Raw genomic sequence first — 25,597 nt, forward strand, 5'->3', positions numbered from 1 at the left:
TTGTAATGTTACAGCCTTATTCTAAACACAATACCCCATATTGATAAAGCGAAAACAGGTTTTTATACATTTTAGCAAATGTTCAAAAATTTTCGAAACCAATACCTTATTTACATAAGTATTCCGACTCAAAATTGAGCTCAGGTGTATCCTGTTTCCATTGATCATCCTTGATGTTTCTACAACTTGATTGGAGTCCACCTGTGGTAAATTCAATTCATTGGACATGATTTGGAAAGTCACACACCTGTATGTATATGTAAGGTCCCACAGTTGACAATGCATGTCAGAGCAAAAACCAAGCCATGAGGTCGAATGAATTGTCCGTAGAGCTCCGAGACAGACAGGATTGTGTCGAGATACAGATCTGGGGAAGGGAAATGTCTGCAGCATTGAAGGTCCCCAAGAATACAGTGGCCTCATCATTCTTAAATTGAAGAAGTTTGGAACCACCAAGACTCTTCCTAGAGCTGGCCACCTGGCCAAACTGAGCAATCAGGGGAGAAGGGCCTTGGTCAGGTAGATGACCAAGAACCCGATGGTCGCTCTGACAGGGCTCCAGAGTTCCTCTGTGGTGATGGTTGTCCTTCTGGAAGGTTCTCCCATCTCTACAGCACTCCACCAATCAGGCCTTTATGGTAAAGTGGCCAGACGGAAACCACTCCTCAGTAAAAGGCACATGACAGGCCGCTTGGAGTTTGCAAAATGCACCTTAAGACTCTCAGACTATAGGAAACAAGATTCTCTGGTCTGATCAAACCAAGATTGAACTCTTTGGCCTGAATGCCAAGCTTCACACCTGGTAGAAACTTGGTACCTTCCCTACTGTGAAGCATGGTGGTGGTGGTGGCAGCATCATGCTCTGGGGATTTTTTTCAGCGGCAGGGACTGGGAGACTAGTCAGAATCGAGGGAAAGATGAACAGAGCAATGTTCAGAGATCCTTGATGATAACCTGCTCCAGAGCGCTCAGGACCTCCGACTGGGGTGAAGGTTCACCTTCCAACAGGACAACGACTCTAAGCGCACACAGCCAAGACAACGCAGGAGTGGCTTTGGGACAAGTCTCTGAATGTCCTTGAGTGACCCAGCCAGAGCCCAGACTTGAATCCAATCGAACATCTCTGAAGGGACCTGAAAATAGCTGTGAAGCGACGCTCTCAATCCAACCTGACAGAGCTTAAGAGGATCTGCAGAGAAGAATGTGAGAAACTCCCCCAAATACAGGTGTGTCAAGCTTGTAGCGTCATAACCAAGAAGATTCAAGGCTGTAATCGCTACCAAAGCTGCTTCAAGAAAGTACTGCGTAAAGGGTCAGAATGAATGTGATATTTCAGTTTTAAAACCTTAGCAAAAATGTCTAAACCCGTTTTTGCTTTGTCATTATGGTGTATTGTGTGTAGATTGATGAGGGGAGAAAAAAACTAAATCAATTTAAGAATAAGGCTGTAATGTAACAATGTGGAAAAAGTCAAGGGGTCTGAATACTTTCCATATCCACTGTATTTCATAAAATCTGGCCTTGTACGGCGTCTTTCCCATATCAAAACTACCCCTTAACTTTCAGTCACTCCTCAGTGTGGCATTGTTCTCAACAGTGTTATTGAATTATTGCCACCTTGTGAAGGGTCGTCGTTCCATCGTGTGTGTGTGTGAGGAGAGTATGTAGTTAACCCTATGGTTAGTATTTTTCTCCTGAAAACAGGATTACAATGCATTGCAGAGCTTCATGATCATCAATTTAGATGCATGTTTTTATAGTTTGACCAAAATATCTGGTACATCTGATTGTCACTCTGGGAAAGGAAAGCAACCCTTTATGAATAGGACTGATTGCGGTCTTTCTCTGGTCCAAAGGCAAAAGTTAATTTGGAACGCTTCTCACAGTACCTTTTTAACCATTCAGAGTGATTATTTCTGCATGACGTCTCTGGCAACCGATGAAACACATTTGTGATGAAAATAACAGTCTTTGCATACACTTGTCCTGAAAAATCATGCCAATGTGGTAATCTTGCCAAGTTCTCTCTCTTGGCTTAGTTACAGACTACTAAAGAGATTTGACTTTAGATCCATCAGCATAAGTTATTGCTTCGGTACGGTATGTGATTCAAACAGAAGCTTTAATTACACTGCCTTAAATACGTTGCTCTGGTTAACCTTGGCAATCCAAGTAGAATGACTGGTTTTACATGTGTCCTGGATAAAATGTCAGACCAGTAAAGAACATTGAAACCCATACTGAAGGTAACTGAGGCTGGTAATTATTCAGATGTATTGTGGTTTGACAGAGATGACTGATTTGAACACCTGTAATGAGTGAAGGTACATGTGCGTACACACACACAGCTAAAATATCAAAGGTTGCAGACTACCACACTAATATTTAATTTCCCTGACCAACAGCATGTATTTGTTAATGGAGGAGGACAGAAACGACACACTGTGTGTAACGGCGCTGGCCTCACAAGAGCCCCTCTATGAGACTGCCAGGGGGAACACCAGTTCAGTCTGCACAGCATTTAAGAGGACCAATCCCAGCTCTTGCTGGGTGATGCTCAGGGGGAAAAAGCAGGCATAAATAAATAAGGGAGGGAAAATAAACTCCCATTTCTTCAGATTTCAAAATGCAGTCATGGAAAGGCTTCACTGTTTTTCTGACTCGATCTACTCTGCGATGATGATGAAATGTGTACTAATGACAGCTTCACCAAATTGACCCTGTGAAACTGTCTACAGTGATGAACATCACTCTATCCAAAGCACAATTCCTTGGAAATCGGCTAATGTAGACCTAGACTGTATGTCTAGTTGGACAGTAAAGTTGTACAAGCCCAACCTGGCATGATACTAAGCAGAGATGTGCATGTTTCTACATGAAAATAGAAATGCGCCGAGCCGAATGGCCTTTGGGCTGACTGGCGTATGTCTACTCAGACTACTTAAGGGCCTATTATAAGTGCTTAATAAATATGATTATTACAATACCACATCAGTCATGGAGGCCTATATTGCCCAGATAAGCTAAAACTTCTCAATTTTCCATTCCCCGGTAGTTGAGTGTTTTGTTAGGGTATACGCTCCTCCACACTGCTCTAGGCCAGAGCTTGGGAGAAGCCCTCCCTGCCAAGCATTCAGAAAATGCTTGGCATTCTGATAGGTGACTGTGATACCAGTCCCTGAAAGAAGAGGAGAGTGAGTAGTGCAGTGTATCTATGTTCTAATAGGCTTACATTGGGGGGGGGGGGCTCTGCTGTTGCCTATGTGTTCTTATGAAGTGCTAAGAGCTTCTGGTTCATTTAGTTTCCTCACTCCTCTATTTGCTGTTAGGTGGTCAAAGCCTAGTTGGGATCAGCAAAAATACTCTGCTTTTTCGAGAGAAAAAAATGTTCTACTCTTTTTCAAATGAAACAAAATAGCTCTGCTCTTGTTATAGCTTTTCGAATCATTTTAAAGATGAGGCTTGTTATTTTCCGTCCATCTCTAGATTCTGAGATTACAAAGGGTCGGTAGAAACATAGCTTTTGCCTGCACGGCACGTTGGAAATAATTCCAACTGGTGTACCTTCTTGGTTTCGATTTATAATATTTTCTTGTCAAGTCAGGGGAATAATTCAGTGCAGCATTAGGGAGCGTTTCTTATCACGACTTCTATTCCTTAAATGATAATACCAAGCACCTAACCATGAATTATTTTGTCAGGGAGCTTGAGTGGTTGTACAGTTTCTACTAATTCAAATGCCTATGAGTTGACGCTAGACTTCAGCTCTCCTTTTCATCCAACCACGAGACGTCGTCAAGACAACCACAAATGACAAAGGGCTTTCTCAGTCTATTCAGCGATATGAAAGAGAGGCTGTTTTGTGTGATGGAGATGTGATAGCACATGCAGTGGGTGGTAATGTATGCAGCCAGGGCACAAACACATGAATAAGCATGTTTCGCCACCGCTTCAGCCTCCTGTGATGCCAACACAAAGACATGCATTATCAATATATCCTATTGACGTGACGCTAAAATAACCATATGGTCGGAATAAAACACATTGACGCAATCACAACAATCCTTAATCGCACGTTTCTGTTGTAGCTCCTTCTGCTCGACAGAACCCAACCGCTAAATGCCATTTTATAACTCACTTGGCAAACGTTTGTGGCACAGAAACGGGGAAAGAGTGTAAAAAGAAAGCATAGCTAGAAAAATAGAGGAAGAGATTTGAGATTTTCTGCATTCACACGCTCTTCCTGTGTTCAGATTTTGCTCACATCAATCCCAGAGGAATCTCCAGTCCAGTAGTTTTGTCTGTAATTTAGTTGGAGCAGTTGGATTCTGCCCTGGTCCTGTACCCACAGCAGTCAGCAGGATCTGACCACCAGACACTTACTGGTCTCTCTTCCTCCCATCGTTCACTACCATTCTTTTGAAGGGTCCTTATTTTACAGTAGTGTGGGTTTGAAATGTGTTATTTGATCCAATCTCCATATACTTAAGTTTTACACACTACTATATATAGGTATATGTATGATATAGCCTATGAATACAGAATCGTCAACCCCTCCAGAAACCCTTGGAAAGCATTTCAGCTGCTTCCATCCGTCATTCTTGCGGAATGCTGTCTTTTTACTGTGCATACAACAGACTTCCGTGCTGTATCGATCTTGTTTGGGTTGATTTCAGACTCTACTGTCAACTGTACTAAGTTCTTCTGCACCTTGCTTCCCGCTGACAAAACACCTTCAGAAAGGTCTAGGCCTACATGAAGGGTCCCGTTATAAGCCAGACTGTGTGAAGCTCTTTTTTTTTTACAAGGAAGTGGCTTTATTCTCCACCCGGTCAGAGAAGCCACTTGGTCAGAGAGGACTGAAAGGGACACTATTCCCACCAACGGCTACACACAGACTCCCTTTTCAACACCGGGGGCATTTTTAAAAAGAGGGGAAGAGAGACCCTCTGTGCGTTTGTTAGAGTGGTTTGCTATAGACCTAAAGAAGTAGACGGAACTGGCAGAGGGCCGACGTGTGTGTCTCTGTGTGTGTGTGCATCCTCCTTTGATATTCGCTTGTTAACATTTTCTTTGTCGACAAACATTTTCTATTCTATACTGTAGAAATCACATCTGTGACTGGCCGTGACTGTTTTTATTCACTACAAAAATACCCTCAAAGTCTGACGATCACACCCTATGCTGTGACGTTTTATGTGTTGTAAAACAGAAAATCTATGTCTAAGATTAACTGTACTGTAGTTGGATTCTGCCTCGTAGTCATAAAATGATGAACTATGGTGGCTGTGTGTTCCCCGGAGCCTGTCATAACTCAAGCCGACGGGTACAGTACCATTTGGCTGTGTTCCAGAGGGGAGATGCCAGGAGCAGCAGAACAATGTCAGGCCTCCGAGCCTGAGGCCGTCTCTCATTCAGACGCCGCATGAAGAATCGCACCCTTGTCTTTTTGGAGGGATTCGCTGCTGACCTCACATTTTTATGGGGTCTTAGCGTTCAGACCCCTGTCACAGATCATTAAGAGTTGAACGTTAAACGTGCACAGCAACCACTTTCAATGATTGATAAACATAGAGGGGAGTCTCGTCGAGCTGTGGAGCTCGGCGGACTTGGCTGTAGTGGAATTGTAAAGCCCCGATCAGACCCCCAGTGATGCTGACAGGCTAATAGCCTAGCAGTAGTTATTTATAGGTTCCTTGGACTGCACCAGGGCAGAGCCATGCATTCCAGACACGGCCAATGAACTCTGGAGATTGTTGGCTCTGCATGCCCCTGTTACAGAGCCCCCTCCTCCCAAGTTATTGTTTTATCATTACAACCACTACACTTTACAGTAGTAGCAGCAGTAGTAACAAAGTGCTACATTACTAATTACAATATGGGCATTTGGCAGACTCTACTTTTCCAGAAGTACTTACATTCGGTTGAATAATCTTGTGAAAAGTCACTACAGCCATGATCAGGAAGAGGAAACGTGATGGATGTAAAATAAATAATAAAAAAATGAGGCTACTTTATTATTTTTTTGTATAAAAGGAATGACTATCGGTTTCCCAGTCCTATACTGCTGCTCCAGTTACTAAGAGGAAGTTCCCATGACGATTGGTCCCCATGCACTATAAATATTGACAATGGGATGTCAGCCGTTCAAAGAGCTGGTGAGGACTGCAGACCAGTAGCATGGCTGTGTTCTCCATTGTTTCCAGGCCTCACAGTGCAGCTGTGTATCATAGGCTAATCGGTCTAGACTGAGACTGAGCATCAAGGACAACAGTGACAGGAATAGAGGCCCACAAATAGACATGTTGTGGATAGTACTAATGGCTCTAGAAAGTGTTTTATTCCCCCATACTATTCTTATCTCTCAAAGCACCCCTATTCTGGACATAGGTTTGTCTCAATAAAACATGATGCACATGGAATTATGCATGTATTTTTCATGGACTACCCTGTGGCAGTGGGCCTGGAAGTTACCGTCCAAGAAGTGACAGACCTCTTATCCCTCCATCAATAAGTAAAGAGGGGTCTGACTGAGACACTTACTGTATCAGAGCAGCACACCAGACGCACCTGCTCCAGGACCACCAACTAGGGCTCTCTTTACCCATCCTCTTGTCACTGGCTACAGTCACGTACTGTAGGACTACTGCACTTAGCCATTCTTGACCTCTCACCAGGGTGGAGGGTGAGGATGGGGAAGAGCTGCTCAATTATTGAAGGGGTTGCAGCTGTAATAGAGGACTCCCACTGGCCAATTGATTTGCTGGGGTAGTGAGGTGACGAGTGACAAGTGTCCAAAATTTCAGAATGCGCAACATCGGCTCATGTGATGTAGATAAGTGGCAGGGTGGCAGATTCTAGAACATGATCCAACCAATGTTGTAACTCCTGATGGATTATTGGCTAACATTACATTTGCAATAATATTTCCATATTTTATTTTCTCTACAGGTGTAGTGAACAATAATGGGTTATGTTTGCGGATGATCAAGAGGAGACTGGCGTCTTGAGCTTATCGTCGGACACATGGTTAGACATTGAATAGATATCTATTAATACTGTAAGCATTTTGTATAGCAAACTTGATGTTGAGCTTTTTTTAAATGTATTTATTTATTTGTACTATTCTTGTGTTTGCAGAATATTTGCCATGCCACTTGGGATGGCTCTGTTCTCAGCCCTGCTCATCCTCCTACTGATCACCACCTCATACACCCTCGCTGTCCGCACTTATCCACGCTTCTCCAGAAATGACACTTCTTTTGAGCACCTGGTCCTGCACCCGGACCCCTCTGTGGGCACGGTTTACGTGGGGGCCAGGGACCACCTCTTCCAACTGGACGGGCTAGACGGCCTGCGTCTGGAGCATGAGGAGAGGACCGGCCCTGTGACTGATAGTAAGGAGTGTCTTCCCCCTGTCACCGAGGCCAACTGCCCCCAGGCCCGGCACACCTCCAACCACAACAAGCTGCTCCTAGTGGACCCCTCAGCCATGGAGCTCATCACCTGTGGTAACGTCCACCAGGGCACCTGCCAGAAGCGCAGCCTGACCTCTGTGAAGGAGGTCTTGTTCTCCACAGAGAGGCCGGTGGATACCCAGTATGTGGCGGCCAACGACCCGGAGGTGTCCACAGTGGGGCTGGTGGTGGGGCCACGAGGGGGGGAGCGGGCCGTGCTCTATGTGGGGCGTGGTTACACAAGCAGCCATCCGCCCATCTCCACACGCCATCTGGCCCACGAGCCTGTGTTCTCTTACGAGGAGACAGCCAAGCTGGCCGTGGCGGGAAGACTCTCGGAGTACGACCACCATTTTGTAGCCGCTTTCGCTCGCCGTGGGCATGTGTACTTCTTGTTCTATCGCCGTGACATTAAGGCTGTGTCGCGGGAGTACCGTACGTATGCTGCCCGCGTGTGTCTGGATGACACCTCCTACTATTCCTATGTAGAGGTACCCCTGGTGTGTCACTCCTCTACCTCCTCCCCAGAGAGGAACTACAACCTCCTCCAGGCAGCCCAGGTGGGTCAGGGGGGTGGCAGAGAGGGGGAGACCCTGCTGGGGGTCTTCTCCACCCGGGTCAGCTCTTCCAACGGGCCCTCCGAGGACTCCGCTCTGTGTGTGTACCCTCTGGACGAGCTGGACAGACTCATCGACTCCACACGAGACCTGTGCTACACACTGGATGGCCGGGTGATGGGAGGAGGCGAGGTGGCCTACATAGAGTATGAGGTCAAGTCCAGCTGTGCCAACTTACCTACGGTAAGGTGTTCGGAGGAGCAGCTGTTGTAACAATACATGCACCTTTCACACAAGTCCTCTGCTTCATCGGAATTAAACACATTTCAATGTAGGTTTCCTCTGCTCAATGCCAAGCATTTGCCCTATTTTTTTCCTAACATCAGACTACTACCAATGGAATGCCTTATCTAGTTAAATCCTACTTATTCTCTGCCTTCACTGCTGTATTGGCTTCAGCAGTCTGGAAGAGGAGTAGATCCAGCCTCCGCTCAGAGCAGCCGTAGAGAGAGGAAGGCCTGTAATTCATGAAAGGCCTTAATGAGCACTGTGCCAAAGAGCCAAGAGATCCCTGAAGCCGGGGAGGGAAGTAGCCCTGCAGGCCTACGACCCCGGGGTGACCTCCTGCCTGGAGCCCCGGAGCTTGTCAGGCCTGCCTGCCCTGCAGCCACGAGCAGTTTAATGGGATCGTTAGGATCAATAAAACTAACTGTCCCGACTCAGCTATCAGACTGGTAAATGAAGGCTGACACGGATGGGTAAGAGCCCTTTGAAGTCCAACGAGACTGACAGATGGATTGGAACACACAGTTAATTTGGTAAACAATTTGCTTTGAAGTAAACAAGCCCTGTAACAAAAGACTTTCCAATTTACTGGAGTTGGGCTGAAGACTTATTTGTAGGCTTTAAGGGGTTACGCAAAAGCACAAGATTGCATTCTTAGTATGCTTCCCATCTAGTATAATATTTAATCCTCTTATAAAATCTAAGAGGATTGGTTGGACTGTGAAAGACCTGTACATTAAATATTGCTGAATGAAAGTTATACTGTTGGACTTAAAATTAATAACCATGTTCCTGTGATAATGTGAATGGAACGTTCTCTGAGAGATGTGTTTTTGTTTGTTCTCTGTCTTCCAGAACACCCTAAAGGCTTATCCCTGTGGCTCTGACCACACCCCCAGTCCAATGGCCAGCAGGGTACCCATGGAAGCTGAGGCAGTATTGGACATCCCATCTGCCCGTCTCACTGCTGTGGCTGTTGGTATGAGGGCTGGGCACACCATTGCCTTTTTAGGAGACTCTAAAGGGAATTTGCACAAGGTATGCCAAGTTACAGTAGGTCATGATGCATTTTATTTGTTAATACTTGAGATCTAGATCAAGATAGTGTTTCAGACGTACTTCTGCTCTGGATATCGTCTGGTAGCCTTGTTAAAGCTGTGGTCCGAGCCGGTGGGAGAGACCTTCTCAGACAGAAGAGAACAGAGGGCTTTGAGGTGCCTGATCAAAGCTCCCTTAGTATGCAGCTGACTGAAGTTACCCATTATAAAGGGATTATCTCATCACTGCACACCAAATTCCACAACCACCATTCAGACACACACATGCACATGCATGCGTGAACACACACACACACACACAGAGTGTGGATACAACTTGCAGGTTTCTAAATCGAGTGTCTTATTTTGTCAGCTCGCTAAGATGTGCTGACAGAAACTGCACTTGACAAGCAATTTGATTCCTGCTTACAGCACTGAGATCACTGCACAGGCTTATGGAGTCTGACATAAAAATCTATGCTAATCTCATTAAACTCAGGTAACTTGAGAGTTCGAGGGCTCATGAATCACTTAGGCAAAGGTGTCTTGGTATCCTCCAGATTAGATTTACTGACTGCCAATCAAATTAACTGTTCTCTTCACAATATGATCCTGCAGACAGTACAAATGCACCTTCAAATTGCTTTTAGACACATTCTAGCCAAGACTTCTTTAGCCTTTTCAATTCTCTTTTTCCGTTTTCATATGTACTGTATGTGCTGAGTTTTATAACTTTCACACTTGGAAATGGTTGATGGTTTCTGACCATAACCATCTGCTTCTCTCCAGGTGTTCCTAGGCTCTGGAGGCCGGGTGGAGATGTACTCCTCCATGCTCATCCAGCCCAACTCGCCCATCAGCAGTGACCTCCTGCTGGACCAGACGGAGACGCACATCTACGTCATGACCGGCGCAATGGTTAGTCTGAGTGAACAACACCGCTCAAACACATCATCGCTAGCTAGATACTTGACTCCCCTAATACAGTCTAGGGTCTTCAGCTGGTGCAGGAATGCAGTGAAGAGGATCAAGAGTAGGTACTGTACAGGTGTGTTTTGCATTTTTGACCATGCAGTTCACTGGTAGTAGTTCAGGGCAAGGGCTATGAAAAAATATATAATTGATCGAACACAATTATAGCACCTCTACGGTTTCATTGTATAGTACAGCTGTTTTTAAGAAAAATATGTGGGTAACCTTTCAGGTGGAGAAGCGACCAGTGGCAGAGTGTGGAGATCACTTGGACTGTCAGTCCTGTCTTTCAGCCCGAGACCCTTACTGTGGCTGGTGTGTTCTGGAGGGCAGGTGAGGAAGCACCAACGGACTATCCTATACCAAAGAAAATTTAAGTTAAGAGCTCAAAAATATAGGAAGAGCAAAGGCAAATGTCAACATTAATGAATGATCACCTTCCCCATTTCTCACTTGTTCCTCTCCTGTGCTCAACCCCACTTCCCCCTGTGATGGCAGGTGTGTCCAGCGTTCACAGTGCAGTCGGGGGGCTCTGCAGGGCCAGTGGCTGTGGAGCTTTGACCACCAGCAGCAGCAGTGTCTCGGTATCCAATCCCTGAGCCTGTATAACATCAGCCGTGGAGAGGAGACGGACGTAAGACATGAGAGGAGGGGGAGATGCAGTACTTGTTTCGAGCTTGAAAGAAAGAAGAAATGGACACCCTGTATGTATTTTTGTCCTTCTCTCTCTTCTCTCTCGAAGATTGCTGTGTCAGTGAAGGGGTTGCCCAGTCTAGTGCAAGGCGAAGCATACAGCTGTTTCTACCAGGATGTGGAACGTCTGGCTACTGTCACAGACACTGGTGTGATCTGCTCTACTCCCGACGCCAGCAGGCTGCCTCCCATTGGCCAGGGAGAAGGTGAGTGACATCCGTGTGAGTCCAATTTGACACTACAAAGCAGAATGATTCCTTTCTCTTTCTTAATGATCACCAAAGCTAACTATCCTTTTGGAGGGTACTGTAATTTAGGGATGTTCTGATTTCTCTCCTGCTCAGACTCAGTCACCATCCCCCTGTCCCTTCGCTTCCGCAATGTGACTGTGGCTGCTCGGGAGTTCACCTTCTTTGACTGTGGTGTGGTCCAACAGCTCTCTGGACTCATGCCGTGAGTTAAAAGGCTGACATTTCTAGACACAATGCAATTGTATATCTCCCTCTGTTAACCTCTCTGTCTCGGTCTTCTCTCTGTTTTCAGGTGCAGAGGGTGTGTGAGCAGTCGCTGGGGCTGTAACTGGTGTATTCACCAGCACATGTGCACCAATAAAATCTGTGATGAGGGAGTCACAATTTACAACAAACACGTAAGTCTACCTGCAGGTTATCAGGCAGTGCAGTTATAGGACTGCTAGCTGGTACAAACTATATATACTAACCAGTGTATTCAGGTTTGCTTTGTAGTGAAACTGGTATCTGGCCCCTAGGTAACTGTTAGTTTGTACGTGTCCTGTCTATTTATGTTTTGTCGTGTTCCATTGTCTTTGTTTTAAATTTGTACTTTTTTTTAGTAAACAGTTAGTTTTTTTTGTGATTTCAGTCTTTATGTATTTATTTGCATATTTCTTGCTATTCCTCTTGTTTTACCATCGTCTCCCTCCTCTCCCCCTTTCTGCTCATTTGTGTTACCATCTCAAGTTCAAACCAACATTCACTCCCCCAGCAACCAAACAATCTGACACTCTAACTCCAACTCTCCTGGCTGCTCCAACACTCCCACCCACAGGGACATCTATTAGGACCACTCCCCCAGTCCTGGCCAGCACACCTGTGCCCCCATCCACCACACCCACCACCACCACCCCCGAGCCAACCGCAGTCCCCACCACCCACTCACCAACCATTGCCACCACCACACCCTCAACCACACTGGCCACTCAGGCTACCACTGCAACACTAGAGGTGACAACCAGTCTGCAGGCAGGGACACAGACCACCGCTGGAGAGACCTCAGTGGATGGAGACGGGAGCCTCACCAGGACTACTGCTGGAACAGGGGAGACGGAGCAGACAACAGTCACTAGGGTTGAGCTGCTAGACTGGCCCGAGTCTCCAGAAACTGAGGCTCCTAGTAGTACAAATGGACTCCCCGACACTGACCACACTGTGCCGGAGCCGCCCTCTGACACCCCATCAACCACTGCTAGTGGTGTCCCCCTGTTAATGGACCTGCCCACTGTCTCTGACGGGGATGAAGTCCCCCTGTTAATGGACCTGCCCACTGTCTCTGACGGGGATGAAGTCCCCCTGTTAATGGACCTGCCCACTGTCTCTGACGGGGATGAAGTCCCCCTGTTAATGGACCTGCCCACTGGCTCTGATGGGGATGAAGTCCCCCTGTTAATGGACCTGCCCACTGGCTCTGATGGGGATGAAGTCCACCTGGCCCCCTCTGAAGGTACAGACTCGCCTGCCTGGACAAAGGAATGGGAGAAGGGAGAGGGAGAGTCAGAGATGGACCCTCCAACATCCTCTGCCACAGTGCCCTCTGGAGATGATGACCCAAACCAGCCCTCTCAATCCTTTACCCTCACACCTGACCCTGACTCTTCAGCAGACTACCAGTCTGACTCCTCTGAAATTGATCTGCCGGTGAGTGGGGTCTTTCAGTGGCAGTCTAGCTGATGCACCCAGTACAACACATGCACTGAATCGGATAAGTGCAGTTGCATTGGCATCGTGTAAAATAGGTTACTCTTAATTTGATCCGAAATTCCTACCCTCTTATGTCTGATGTGTGCAAACATTGCATCGCCATTACGTTTTATGTTTGAGTGTCATTGAAGTGGTCAACTGTCAATACTTTGGAGATCAAACCATCAAAAATGGCTGTCTTCAGTTTGAACTAAACCTGCTGTTTTTGTTTTACGCTTTGTCAGTGTTTTTGTTCTTCACTTCAGTCGCATATAATAAACTTTTAGACGGCAGAGCTACATTTTGGTGTGGGATTTGCTGAATTGTTCACACAGTCAAGTCTAGTTTAATGATTTGAAATTGGTGAGACCTCACCTGAAAATGTAAGCTGGTGTATTGTTTGATGTCATATGTCCCATGTGTGTGTGTGTCCTGTAACGTATGTCTTATAATATGATCAGGACTGCCCGTGTGTGGAGAAGGTCCAGGGCTCCTCTCTTGTTCCTGTTAATGTGGCGCGGAAGATCACTCTGGTGGGACGCCACCTTCACCTCTTCCAGGTGTGTGAGAAATGCTTGCAAAACCCAAATGGCTGATGGTTTACTTTACCCAAGATGCGTGGTGTGTAAAACGTGGCGTGTGTGTGTGTGTGTGTGTGTGTTCAGGATGAGGATCTGGACTATGAGTGTGTGCTGACCATCGAAGGGCGGTCAGTGGTGGTCGACGCGTACGTGGAGCCAGACGACACCCAGCCCTCTCTCTACTTCATCACCTGCCAGCTACACCAGGTCAGTCTTCATACAACATCAGCCTATGTGGTATTGCAACAGTGCTGTTAATTTGAACAGCGTTTGTCTGCATGGTGTTTCATGTTTTTTTGAAGTGATATTTCAACTATAGTGCTGTGGAAAAGTATTTGCCCGCTTTAAAATCTTCTCAACTTTTTATACTGAATGTTATCATCTTCAACCAAAACCTAATATTATATAAAGGGAACCTGAGTGAACAAATTACAATTGCATACATATTTTAAAAACAGTTATGCAACGCCAATACCTTTTTGTGAAAAAAGTAATTGCCCTCTTACACTCAATAACTGGGTGTGCCACCTTTAGCTGAAATGACTCCAACCAAACGCTTCCTGTAGTTGTTAATCAGTCACGGTGGAGGAATTTTGGCCCACTCTCGGGATTAGGTCAGGACTTTGTCTAGGCCATTCCAAAACTTAAAATGTGTTGCTTTTTAGCCATTTTCATGTAGACTTGATTGTGTTTTGGATCATTGTCTTGCTGCCTGACCCAGCTGTGCTTCAGCTCACAGAAGGCTGGCCTGACATTCTCCTGTAAAATTCTCTGATACCGTACAGAATACAAAATTCCTTCTATTAAGGCAAGTCGTCTAGGTCCTGAGGCAGCAAAGCATCCCCAAAACATCACACTACCACCCCCATGCTTGACCGGTGGTATAAGGTTCTTACTGTAGAATGCAGTGTTTTGTTTCCGCCAGGCATGAGGGGACCCATGTTGTCTAAAAAGTTATACTTCTGACTCCCCTGTCTTTAGAAAATTCTTCCAAGAGTTTTGATCGTCCAGGTGCTTTTTGGCAAACTTGAGTCCAATTATGATTTTTTTTTTTGTTGGTAAATTCAGTTTCCCTTTACCTAATATTAGGTTTTGGTTGTAGATCGGATAACGTTCAGTATCTCAAATTGAGAAAATCAGAAAGAGGACAAGTACCTTTTTTTCACGGCGCTGTATGTGGGCATCTGTGATTGTGGTCACTGCTAAGACTACCTTATTTCTGTCATGTTGCAGTACGCCTATACTGCCTTTGTGGAGGAGTACAATGCCGTGATCAATGTGAGGAGGAGAAACACCTTTCAGATTGATAGTGCGGATGACCTTCATGGTAGGTTATACAAGAGAGCTACTGATGTAGATCTCATTGAGATGATCTCTTCTTCAGATTATGCGGTGTTGTTGACTCCCGGTATCCTCTCTGTTCCAGTGACGTTGTTTAACTGCTCTGTGGGCCGGTCAGACTGCAGCCGGTGTCGTACAGCTGATCAGAAGTACGGCTGTGCGTGGTGCGGGGGAGCTCGCTCCAAATGCAGTTACCGGGACTCCTGCGCTGGCGAAATCAAGCAGTCCTGCCCAGCACCTGTCATCCACTTAGTGAGGCTTGATTTGTGTCATTGTCGTTTAATGGTTGACGTGTCTTCAGACAGTGACATGGACTCGTTTTTTTAACTTCTCTGTGACTGTGTGTTGCAGATGGAGCCCATCTCTGGACCAGTAGAGGGTGGTACTGTGGTGACCATCTCAGGCTCCAATCTTGGACAGAAAGCTGAAGACATCCAGAACTCTGTCACTATAGCTGGTGTCCCCTGCACGGTCATCAACAGCAGATATGAGATCTCCTCAAGGTAATGTTCTTCTCGTGCAACAACGTTTATTTCCATCTTCTGCAGCTCTAGTTGTATCTGCATTCAGAATGAGAACCTGCGGTAATTCTCCATTTCCCCTCTAGGATTGTGTGTGAGACCACAGCCAGTGGGGGAGAGAAGAGTGGTCAGGCCTCAGTCGAGGTGAGAGGAGGAGGGCTTGGACTCTCCAGTCAAAGGTTCAGCTTCCAGGTATCTATAACATACATTATTATACTCTACTAAAATCTTGCTCTAGCCAAATGGACACTTGCCCTCAGTCTGATAATGTATTCTTAATGCCCTTCCTCTTGCCCTCAGGACCCGGCTTTGATGGGGATAGCCCCTCAGAAGGGGCCCAAGGCCGGGGGCTCAGAATTGACCATAATGGGCCAGAGCCTGAAGACTGGACACCCCAGTGAGGTCAGCGTGCTTATTGGAGGAGTCTCATGCCTCATGTAAGTCTCTTACACATCTCTTACATTGAAAGTCACCAGATCAACCACTGTAAAGCAAGTGGAGTCAGCACTGCATATGATAATTCATACATCATTTGTGAAAGTCTTTAAAAAAGTCCTGTAACTTGCTGTAGCAGTAGTTGTGATATCTTTTAAATTAATTATTTTTTAGCTCCTCTGAGGTCGTGGATGACCAGATTACATGTATGACAGGGGGCAGCAACAGAACTGGAGAGCATGGAATCACGGTCCGGTTTGGTAGAGCAGAACGCCATCTACAGGGAGCCATCTATCATTACACCTCAGATCCTAACATAACCATGGCTGCACCCTCAAAAAGCTTCCTCAGGTGGGTGTCACAATGTCACTCGCAATGAATTGCCATATTTTTCAATTCATGTAATAAATTCTTCTTCTCTCTGTGTGTCCAGTGGTGGAAGAATGATCCGTGTGTCTGGGCAAAACCTAGATGTAGTGCAGGAGCCCCGAATCCGGGTGACCCTTAGTCCTCTGGAGTCCCTTTCTCCGAGGAAGAAGAGGAGGACGAGGAGGAGCAGCAGAGATGGAGAGAGTAGAGTGAGACGCACAGAAATCCCACTCAAGAGGCAAAGACGGATAGTTCCTGAGCCAGACTGTCTTGAAGACGCACTCTGTGTGGTAAAAAAGGTAAACTGGTGGTCCTCTGTTGGTAGAGCATGGTGCTTGCAATGCCAGGATAGTGGGTTCGATTCCCGGGACCACCCTTACGTAAAACATGACTAAGTTGCTTTGGATAAAAGCATTCTGCTAAATGGCTTATTTATTATTATTCTATTCAACTGAAATGTATGTTGAGTCCTCTAAACATGGTGTTCAGATGTCTACTGGCTTAGTTTGGGGGATAGGCTCTCTTTTCTTTGATCACGTAGTGTGATGTATCACCCTTTTAAAGGTAAAGTTGAGAATCAATCATTGCTATTGCTTTCCATAAATATCTATAAATACGCCTCTCATCTCTTGCTCTCCAGTTTGAGACGAGTTGTGCTGTGAGCAGCTCCTCTCTGATGCTGTGCCCTACGCCTGCCGTGGGGATGGAGGCCCACCATGCTCGGGTCAAGGTGGACTTCCTACTGGATAACCTGCACTTTGACTTCAACTCTGTGGGCAGTGGAGCTTTCAGCTACGAGCTCAACCCCAGACTGTACCCACTGAACCAGAATGACCCCAGCAAACCCTACCACCACAAACCTGGCAGCATCATCTCTGTGGAGGTCTCTGTTACATCCCATTTCTGCTACCATAACAGTTTCTCCAACAGTTTTTCAGAACCTGCGAGTGTTGTCTGTTTTCTGTCCAGTTGGCTTTCTCCAATATTGTTATTGTTATGATCTAGGGGGAGAACCTGGACCTGGCCATCTTTAAGGAGGAGGTGGTGGCTCTGATTGGGGAAGGGGTATGCTCTGTGAAAACCTTGACCCATAACCACCTCTACTGTGAGCCTCCATCCCAGCAGCCCTCTGTGATGGCCAGCAAGAAGCAGGAGGGCATGGATTCTCTCCCCGAGTTCACTGTACGTCGTCACTCCTTGCGTCACCACTATTGGAATTGGAAATCAAAGAGGGCACATGTCTTTTGTGAATAAGTTTGGTCAAATCTGTGTAATTCTGAATATTATTTAGTTGTGGTGGTTGTAGGGATGACAAGTGTAAAACACTTCAACGTTGAATCTAATCCTTCCATTCTAAAATCAATTGCTGTCTTGTCCCAGGTCCAGATGGGGAACCTGAACTTCTCCCTGGGTAGAGTGCAGTATGACACCCAAGGCCAGTCCACCTTCCCCCTGGAGGCCCAGGTGGGCGTAGGGGTGGGGGCTTCCATCGTAGCCCTCATCGTTGTCATCATAGTGCTCATATATAGGTGGGTGCCAACAGTCACTCTACTTTGCCAAGTATACACCATTTCATCTGTTCAAAGTAATGCTTGGTACAGTATACTGGATGTGAGCTTTTCTGTCTGTCTGTATGCATCTCTGTCAGGAGGAAAAGCAAACAGGCCGTGAGGGACTACAAGAAGGTCCAGATTCAGCTGGAGAATCTGGAGACCAGTGTGAGGGACCGCTGCAAGAAAGAGTTCACAGGTGAGAGAAAGTGCCATAAGCTTCAACATAAGTTCACAAAACCGCATCTTATACCACAAAAACCTAGTGGCTTCAAATAAGTAAGGTTTTTCAGGTGTAGGTTATATATGATTTTGCTGAAAGGATTCTCACGATCTCAATGTGGTCTATTTTCCTCCCTCCTCTGTGTAGACCTAATGACTGAGATGATGGACTGTTCAAGTGACCTGGTGGGTTCTGGTATTCCCTTCCTGGACTACAAGGCGTATGCAGAGCGCATTTTCTTTCCTGGCCACCGGGAGTCGCCACTGAGGCGAGATTTGGACGTGCCGGAGTGCCGTAGACAGACGGTGGAGCAGGGACTGGTTCAACTGTCCAACCTCCTCAACAGCAAACTATTCCTCACCAAGGTAACCTTAACCAACTCTGAAGAAGTGAACTTGACCTACCGTACCTCTCAATACCATTCAGACTATAAAACGTCAGCGGTAATATGTAACGCATGCACGTTATGCTTCACGTTCACTGTGTCACTGTTTTGACCCCTTTGTGCCACTCTCTCCCAGTTCATCCACACCCTGGAGGTGCAGCGGACCTTCTCCCCTCGGGACCGGGCCTACGTGGCCTCCCTGCTCACCGTGGCCCTGCATGGGAAGCTGGAGTACTTCACTGACATCCTCAAGACTCTGCTAAACGACCTGGTGGTGCAGTATGTGGCCAAGAACCCCAAACTCATGCTCCGAAGGTGAGGGGGGCTGATCAGTATATGTTCTCATCAGTCTTGGGTAATGGCAGGCTTCTTCCTGTGTCTTTTTTTTAAAGTCTCTTGTGGTTTTCCTATCCGTGTTGGACACATTCATGTGGAACATGTTCTGTTTCAGAACTGAATCGGTGGTCGAGAAGCTCCTGACCAACTGGATGTCCATTTGTCTGTTCACCTTCCTGAGGGTGAGTAGCTCAGCCTGCTCTTTCCCCATTCACCCCGCCTGTGTCTCCTCACTAAAGAGGCATTTAAAGAAACATGTCCCATCTGTGCTGTGTTATTAGGACACTGCAGGGGAGTCCTTCTACATGCTGTTTAGAGCCATTAAACACCAGGTGGACAAGGGACCGGTGGACGCCGTGACAGGAAAGGCCAAGTATACACTCAACGACAACAGGCTGCTCCGCGAGGACATAGAGTACAAAACCTTGGTGAGAGCACAGCACACACAAACCCTGATGTCCCTTTACCATAAATACACATCTACATTCAGGTTTTGTTTATCATTATAAAGCAGGGGCTGGAATAAAGGAGCTGTGCAACATGGTGAAGTAGTCATGTTTTTTTTTGTGTAGTGATTTAATTAACTACCATTAACCTTCCAGACGCTGAATGTCCTCATGCCAGCGACAGGCAACGGTGGTGTGCCCCAGACCGCTCCTGCCAAGGTGCTGGACTGTGACACCATAACCCAGGTGAAGGAGAAGGTCCTGGAACAGGCATGGAAGGGCATGTCCTTCTCCCAGAGGCCCCACACAGACTCTCTCCACCTGGGTGAGCCTCCACTACAGCTCTCTGTCATTCACTGTTCAATCTGAAAAGGTGACATCTTTGTCCATTCTGGCATGCCAGGTAGAAATGAAGCCAAAGAACATTTATCCAAGTTAATGGGCGTACTATAAACCTGAAACACCCTAGAATTGACAAAGCCAACAGAATCCTTCCTTGGTCACCAGTTCTAATCAACTATTTTGATAGCTAATCTTTTGTATTGTGTCCTTGATCAGAGTGGCGTGCGGGCATGGCAGGTCACCTGATCCTGTCAGACGAGGACTTGACGTCGGTGGTGCAGGGCTCCTGGAAACGCCTCAACACCCTGCAGCACTACAAGGTCAGAAATGGCAGGCCACACATCCCATCCATCCCTATCCCCTTTAACTAGAATGATTACATGACTGTGAAGTATTTGTTTTGTTTACTTTGTTCATTTGATTGAATGATTTTACAAATGGTCTGCAGGTTCCGGATGGAGCCACTGTTGCACTGGTACCCCGGAACTCCAAGCACATACACAATGACAACCATGACTACTTTCCTGGAGAGAGTTGAGTCTCAACTAATCTATTTGCACATACGTGCAGCATGGTCATAGGATATTGTTCAGCAAATTTGGACAATGCACACATTTGGGGGATTCTGCATTTAAAACATAAAGATGTAGTCTAGGTACAGTGTATACGTTATATCAGAGATGTCTGACCGTGTGTGTCCCTCTATCAGAGACGCCCATGTTGGACGATGGGGACGAGGGAGGTGTGAAGCTCTGGCACCTGGTGAAAGCCAATGAGGAGCCAGACCTGCCCAAACACAGGCGTGGCAGTCTGAGAGAGAGGGAGAGAGAGAGGGCCAAGGCCATCCCCGAGATCTACCTCACACGCCTACTCTCCATGAAGGTGCCAGAATGCACATGCACAACACAATGCAACAAACAAGCAGTCACACACACACACACACACACACACACACACACACACACACACACAAACGGTATGTGTAATATTTACACTTGTGCATATATTTATCCCCATATCGTCCTACTTTCTCTCCCAGGGCACACTGCAGAAGTTTGTGGATGACTTGTTCACAGTGATCCTGAGCACTAACCAGCCAGTTCCCATGGCTGTCAAGTACTTCTTTGACCTGCTGGATGAGCAGGCTCTGCAGCACAACATTACAGACCCTGAGACCATCCACATCTGGAAGACTAACAGGTAACTCGGTACTACTACTACTACTACTGGCTCATTTGCTTTTAAACGCAAGTGTTTCCTGTCCTTTGTAATTACAGTAACCAATACAAACCTGGGCTCGTTTTCATATCAATATCAAATCATTTCTGGGTAACAATTAAGTACCTTACTGTAATTGATTTCCATTGAAATGGGCAAAAATAGCTTTTTAACAAAACTATTTCTCAAGCAAGAATTTTGCTAGGAATGTCTGGCCCTTACCAAAATGTACCATGGTAGTGCAATAAAAAAAATCCATGGTTCTATCATTGTTTTCTGGTCAACTCCATGGCAGGAAATTACAATGGTATTATCACCAGGACCATGGTATTTTCCTGCCATGGTAGTGAACAAAAAAACATGATGGTACCAAAGTATTGTTTTTCATTGTACTACCATGGAACAAAAATGTACTGTGGTAGTACAACGAAAAAAGCCATGTTTTTGTACTAGCAGTATGTGAACCATGAAAGTATGGTAGTTGTTTAAAATGTATTATCATGATGGTCTGTGTCCCACCATTTTTCAGGTAAAGTGACCAAAAATGTAGTAATTTGTGGTACTCACATAATGCAACATTTGACTTCTCGCTCTGCAGTGGCAAAGCTTAGGCCTAGTGTACCCTCTTAAAGCCCTTTAGCTCATAGCAAAAAACCACAACACACGATCTAGTAGTGTACCATCTTAAACCTTCTGATCTGGATATGATATTGTAAGAAGAATGAAGGGATAGTGGTGGAGAGTCGACTCCAAAGTAATTGCTTCCTCGAACTCCTTTCCTGTTGGCTCCCATTTTCCTCGAATCCTAAGATTCCGTTTTTTTGCAACCGAGTCTGAGTAGTTGCCATAAGCTACTTCCAAGAACACAAACTCTTATATCATTCATGGTATTCATGGTAGAGCCAGGGGAGGGGCATAGGTAGGCAAGGTCAGCCACCAGGCAGACAGTCAAAATCATGCATAGCATCAGTAATCAAAAGTTGTATCTCTCAAATTCTTGGCATGCAAAGTCTCCAAAGTTCATGAAAGTAGGGGCAATCAATTAGTAAGTAGGCTCTTCTACACGCAACAGACACTGGCATATTTCATAGCGAAGAGAAACAACAGGCAAGCCAGCGAGGGAGAGCAAGAGGCAGTTGGAATATTTTAGTTAACCTTTATTTAACTAGGCAAGTCAGTTAAGAACAAATTCTTATTTACAATGACGGCCTAGGAACAATGGGTTAACTGCCTTGGTCAGGGGCAGAACAACAGATCGGGGATTCGATCTAGCAACCTTTCGGTTACTGGCCGAGGCGGAGCTTAGCGAAGGGTCAATTGTTGAGGAATGTACGTACAAACTATCTTGTGAACTTATTTTTTCTCAAAGGCCCAGTGCAGTCAACACTAAGGTTGGAATAATACTGTAAAATTGTGCAAATTATGATAATGCTCTTTTAGTCTACGGTAAATTAGCTAATAGACCAATAAGAAAGAGTTTCAAACCTCTTTGCCAATAACAGCTAGTTTTCAGTTTTACCCCTCTCCACTCAGACCATTCCCAGACAGTACTAGCAAAGTTCTTGCTTGAAAAATCACAGTAAGGTACTTAATAGTTACCCAGAAATGATTTGATATTGAGAGTTGGCGCAGTGGTCTGAGGCATGGCATTGCAGTGCTAGAGGCGTCACTACAGACCCAATTGGCCCAGGATCATCCGGGTTAGGCGAGGATTTGGACAGCCGGGATGTCCTTTTCCCATCGCGCTCTAGCGACTCTCCTATTGGTGGGCCGGGTGCATGCATGCTGACTTCGGTTGCCAGTTGTACTTTGTTTCCTCCGACCCATTGGTGCGGTTGGCCTCCGGGTTAAGCTAGCCGTGTCAAGAAGCAGTGCGGCTTTGCAGGGTCATGTTTCGGAGGACGCATGGCTCTCGATCTTCGCCCCTCCCGAATTCGTACTGGAGTTGCAGAGATGGGACAAGACTGTAACTACCAATTTGGATATCACGAAATTGGGGAGAAAAAGGGGTAAAATGTTCAACCAGGATTTTTTTTTTTAAATAAATCCAATGTAGCTGTTTTATTATATATTTTTTAAATGTTTTACATTTTTTGTGTAGTGTTTTGGGAATCTGGGCCCATGGCTTGGTCATTGAATAGACTTAAGTTATTTCTGCATTTTATATGGTGCGACTTGTTTTGTTTTCCCACCAGTTTACCCCTGAGGTTCTGGATCAACATCCTGAAGAACCCCCAGTTCATCTTTGATGTTCAGGCATCAGACCATGTGGATGCTGTGCTGTCTGTCATAGCCCAGACCTTCATGGACTCATGTACCATCGCAGAGCACAAGCTGGGCAGGGTGAGCCACACACAGGGAGAGGATACCTTACCGAGGATGCTAAGGGGGAACGGCAGATATAGCAGAAATTAAGGGAGAGTAGAGATGCCAAGGGTTTTGAAAGAAAGAATACTAGATAATGAGAGCATGCAGGTTCTCAACATTCATGTAACCATACTGTGTTTCGAATATAACATGTAAATGTTTTCTCCCCGCTAGGACTCTCCTATCAACAAGTTGCTGTATGCCAGAGATATCCCACGGTACAAGCAGATGGTAGAGAGGTGAGAAAACACCAGGCTCTTGCCCTCCTGATTGGCAGAGCAGAGAGGGCATCGCCACTGTATCAGTGCATTGCCGCAGCCACACAGAGCCTGCAGGGCTTCTTCTATGGAGAGTCTGTCTGGCAGCACGCTGCACACACCATTGCTGTAGCTATACACTATGCTTGAGGAAACTCAGTCATACGAATTCTACTGTACAGTCTTGGCCAAAAGTTTTGAGAATGACACAAATATTAATTTCCACAAAGTTTGATATTTTTGTCAGATGTTACTATGGAATACTGAAGAATAATTACAAGCATGTAATAAGTGTCAAAGGCTTTTATTGACAATTACATGAAGTTGATGCAAAGAGTAAATATTTGCAGTGTTGACCCTTCTTTTTCAAGACCTCTGCAATCCACCCTGGCATGCTGTCAATTCATTTCTGGGCCACATCCTGACTGATGGCAGCCCATTCTTGCATAATCAATGCTTGGAGTTTGTCAGAATTTGTGTTTTATTTTGTTTGTCCACCCGCCTCTTGAGGATTGACCACAAATTATCAATGGGATTAAGGTCTGGGGAGTTTCCTGGCCATGGACCCAAAATATCGATGTTTTGTTCCCCGAGCCACTAAGTTAACACTTTTGCCTTATGGCATGGTGCTCCATCATGCTGGAAAAGGCATTGTTCGTCACCAAACTGTTCCTGGATGGTTGGGAGAAGTTGCTCTCAGAGGATATGTTGGTACCATTCTTTATTCATGGCTGTGTTCTTAGGCAAACTTGTGAGTGAGCCCACTCCCTTGGCTGAGAAGCAACCCCCACACATGAATGATCTCAGGATGCTTTACTGTTGGCATGACAGTAATGACAAAATCCAATTTTCACAAAGTCTGCTGCCTCAGTTTGTATGATGGCAATTTGTATATATTCCAGAATGTTATGAAGAGTGATCAGATGAATTGCAATTAATTGCAAAGTCCCTCTTTGCCCTGCAAATTAACTGAATCCCCCCAAAACATTTCCACTGCATTTCAGCCCTGCCACAAAAGGACCAGCGGATATCATGTCAGTGATTATCTCGTTAACAGAGGTGTGAGTGTTTTTGGGGGATTCAGTTAATTTGCAGGGCAAAGAGGGACTTTGCAATTAATTGCAATTCATCTGATCACTCTTCATAACATTCTGGAATATATACAAATTGCCATCATACAAACTGAGGCAGCAGACTTTGTGAAAATTGCATTTTGTGAAAAATGGATTTCAGAAAGGAAATGCCATGTATTCATTTATTAGAAAAGATTAACAATACATTAGGTATTGGGGATTGTCTCTGCCCCTTCAGGGTAGCTCAATGCCAGAGCAAAGCTTCAATATACAGTCAGGTCCATAAATATTTGGACAATGACCAAGTTGTTATTATTATTTTAGCTGTCACAGCATATTGGAGTTGAAATTAAATAATGAATATGAGCTGAAAGTGCAGACTTTGAGCTTTAATTTGAGGGTATTTACCTCCAAATTGGGTGACCGGTATAGGAATTACAGAACTTTTTATATATGGTCCCCCCGTTTTTAAGGGACCAAAAGTAATTGGACAATTGGCTGATTCCATGGCCGTGTGTGTTATTCCCTCATTAGTTAATTTACAAGTAAGCAGATAAAAGGTCTAGAGTTGATTTCAAGTGTGGCATTTGCATTTGGAATCTGTTGCTGTTAACCCTCAATATGAAGTCCATAGAGCTGTCACTGCCAGTGAAGCAAGCCATCATTAAGCTGAAAAATCAAAACAAACCCATCAGAGAGCAAAAACATTAGGTGTGGCCAAATCAACTATTTGGTACATTCTTAAAAAGAATGAACACACTGGTGGGCTCAGAAACAACAAAAGGCCCAGAAATCCATGGAAAACAACTGTGGTGGATGACAGAAGAATTTGTTCCCTGGTGAAGAAAAACCTCTTCACAACAGTTGGCCAGATCAAGAACACCCTCCAGGAGGTAAGCATATCTGTGTCAAAGTCAACATTCAAGAGAAGACTTCAGCAGAGTAAATACAGACGGTTTACCACAAGATGTAAACCATTGGTAAGCCTCAAACAGGAAGACCAGATTAGAGTTTGCCAAACAACATCTAAAAAAGCCTGTACAGTTCTGGAACAACATCTTATGGACAGATGAGACAAAGATCAACTTGTACCAGAATGATGAGAAGAGCATGGAGAAGCGAAGGAAATGCTCATGATCCGAAACGTACCACCTCATCTGTGAATCATGGTGGGGG

General features: G+C 45.5%; 1 protein-coding gene across 2 annotated transcripts in view; it reads left to right on the forward strand.

Annotated features, from left to right (window-relative positions):
• Positions 1-25,597, forward strand: part of plxnb1a (plexin b1a) — a 50,657-nt gene that overhangs the window by 18,111 nt on the left and 6,949 nt on the right. The window contains exons 2-35 of one of the 2 annotated variants that reach the window (XM_021565733.3): positions 6,952-7,029; positions 7,141-8,257; positions 9,155-9,337; positions 10,126-10,254; positions 10,541-10,641; positions 10,807-10,942; positions 11,051-11,207; positions 11,346-11,454; positions 11,545-11,650; positions 11,982-12,935; positions 13,439-13,537; positions 13,643-13,765; positions 14,792-14,885; positions 14,985-15,151; positions 15,251-15,402; positions 15,507-15,612; positions 15,721-15,857; positions 16,030-16,206; positions 16,289-16,523; positions 16,865-17,107; positions 17,230-17,406; positions 17,605-17,753; positions 17,873-17,973; positions 18,145-18,362; positions 18,519-18,697; positions 18,834-18,900; positions 19,000-19,146; positions 19,321-19,489; positions 19,723-19,826; positions 19,955-20,039; positions 20,216-20,388; positions 20,546-20,706; positions 22,920-23,067; positions 23,266-23,330. In XM_021565733.3, the coding sequence (XP_021421408.3) occupies positions 7,151-8,257; positions 9,155-9,337; positions 10,126-10,254; positions 10,541-10,641; positions 10,807-10,942; positions 11,051-11,207; positions 11,346-11,454; positions 11,545-11,650; positions 11,982-12,935; positions 13,439-13,537; positions 13,643-13,765; positions 14,792-14,885; positions 14,985-15,151; positions 15,251-15,402; positions 15,507-15,612; positions 15,721-15,857; positions 16,030-16,206; positions 16,289-16,523; positions 16,865-17,107; positions 17,230-17,406; positions 17,605-17,753; positions 17,873-17,973; positions 18,145-18,362; positions 18,519-18,697; positions 18,834-18,900; positions 19,000-19,146; positions 19,321-19,489; positions 19,723-19,826; positions 19,955-20,039; positions 20,216-20,388; positions 20,546-20,706; positions 22,920-23,067; positions 23,266-23,330 (6,458 nt within the window). In that variant the 5' untranslated portion in view covers positions 6,952-7,029; positions 7,141-7,150. The remainder of the gene's footprint in view (positions 1-6,951; positions 7,030-7,140; positions 8,258-9,154; positions 9,338-10,125; positions 10,255-10,540; positions 10,642-10,806; positions 10,943-11,050; positions 11,208-11,345; positions 11,455-11,544; positions 11,651-11,981; positions 12,936-13,438; positions 13,538-13,642; positions 13,766-14,791; positions 14,886-14,984; positions 15,152-15,250; positions 15,403-15,506; positions 15,613-15,720; positions 15,858-16,029; positions 16,207-16,288; positions 16,524-16,864; positions 17,108-17,229; positions 17,407-17,604; positions 17,754-17,872; positions 17,974-18,144; positions 18,363-18,518; positions 18,698-18,833; positions 18,901-18,999; positions 19,147-19,320; positions 19,490-19,722; positions 19,827-19,954; positions 20,040-20,215; positions 20,389-20,545; positions 20,707-22,919; positions 23,068-23,265; positions 23,331-25,597) is intronic. The other variant, XM_021565734.3, reaches the window with a different exon arrangement.

This window comes from Oncorhynchus mykiss, chromosome 16 (assembly GCF_057628025.1).
Source record: "Oncorhynchus mykiss isolate SJ-2025 chromosome 16, ASM5762802v1, whole genome shotgun sequence".
NCBI classification, from domain to species: Eukaryota; Metazoa; Chordata; class Actinopteri; order Salmoniformes; family Salmonidae; genus Oncorhynchus; species Oncorhynchus mykiss.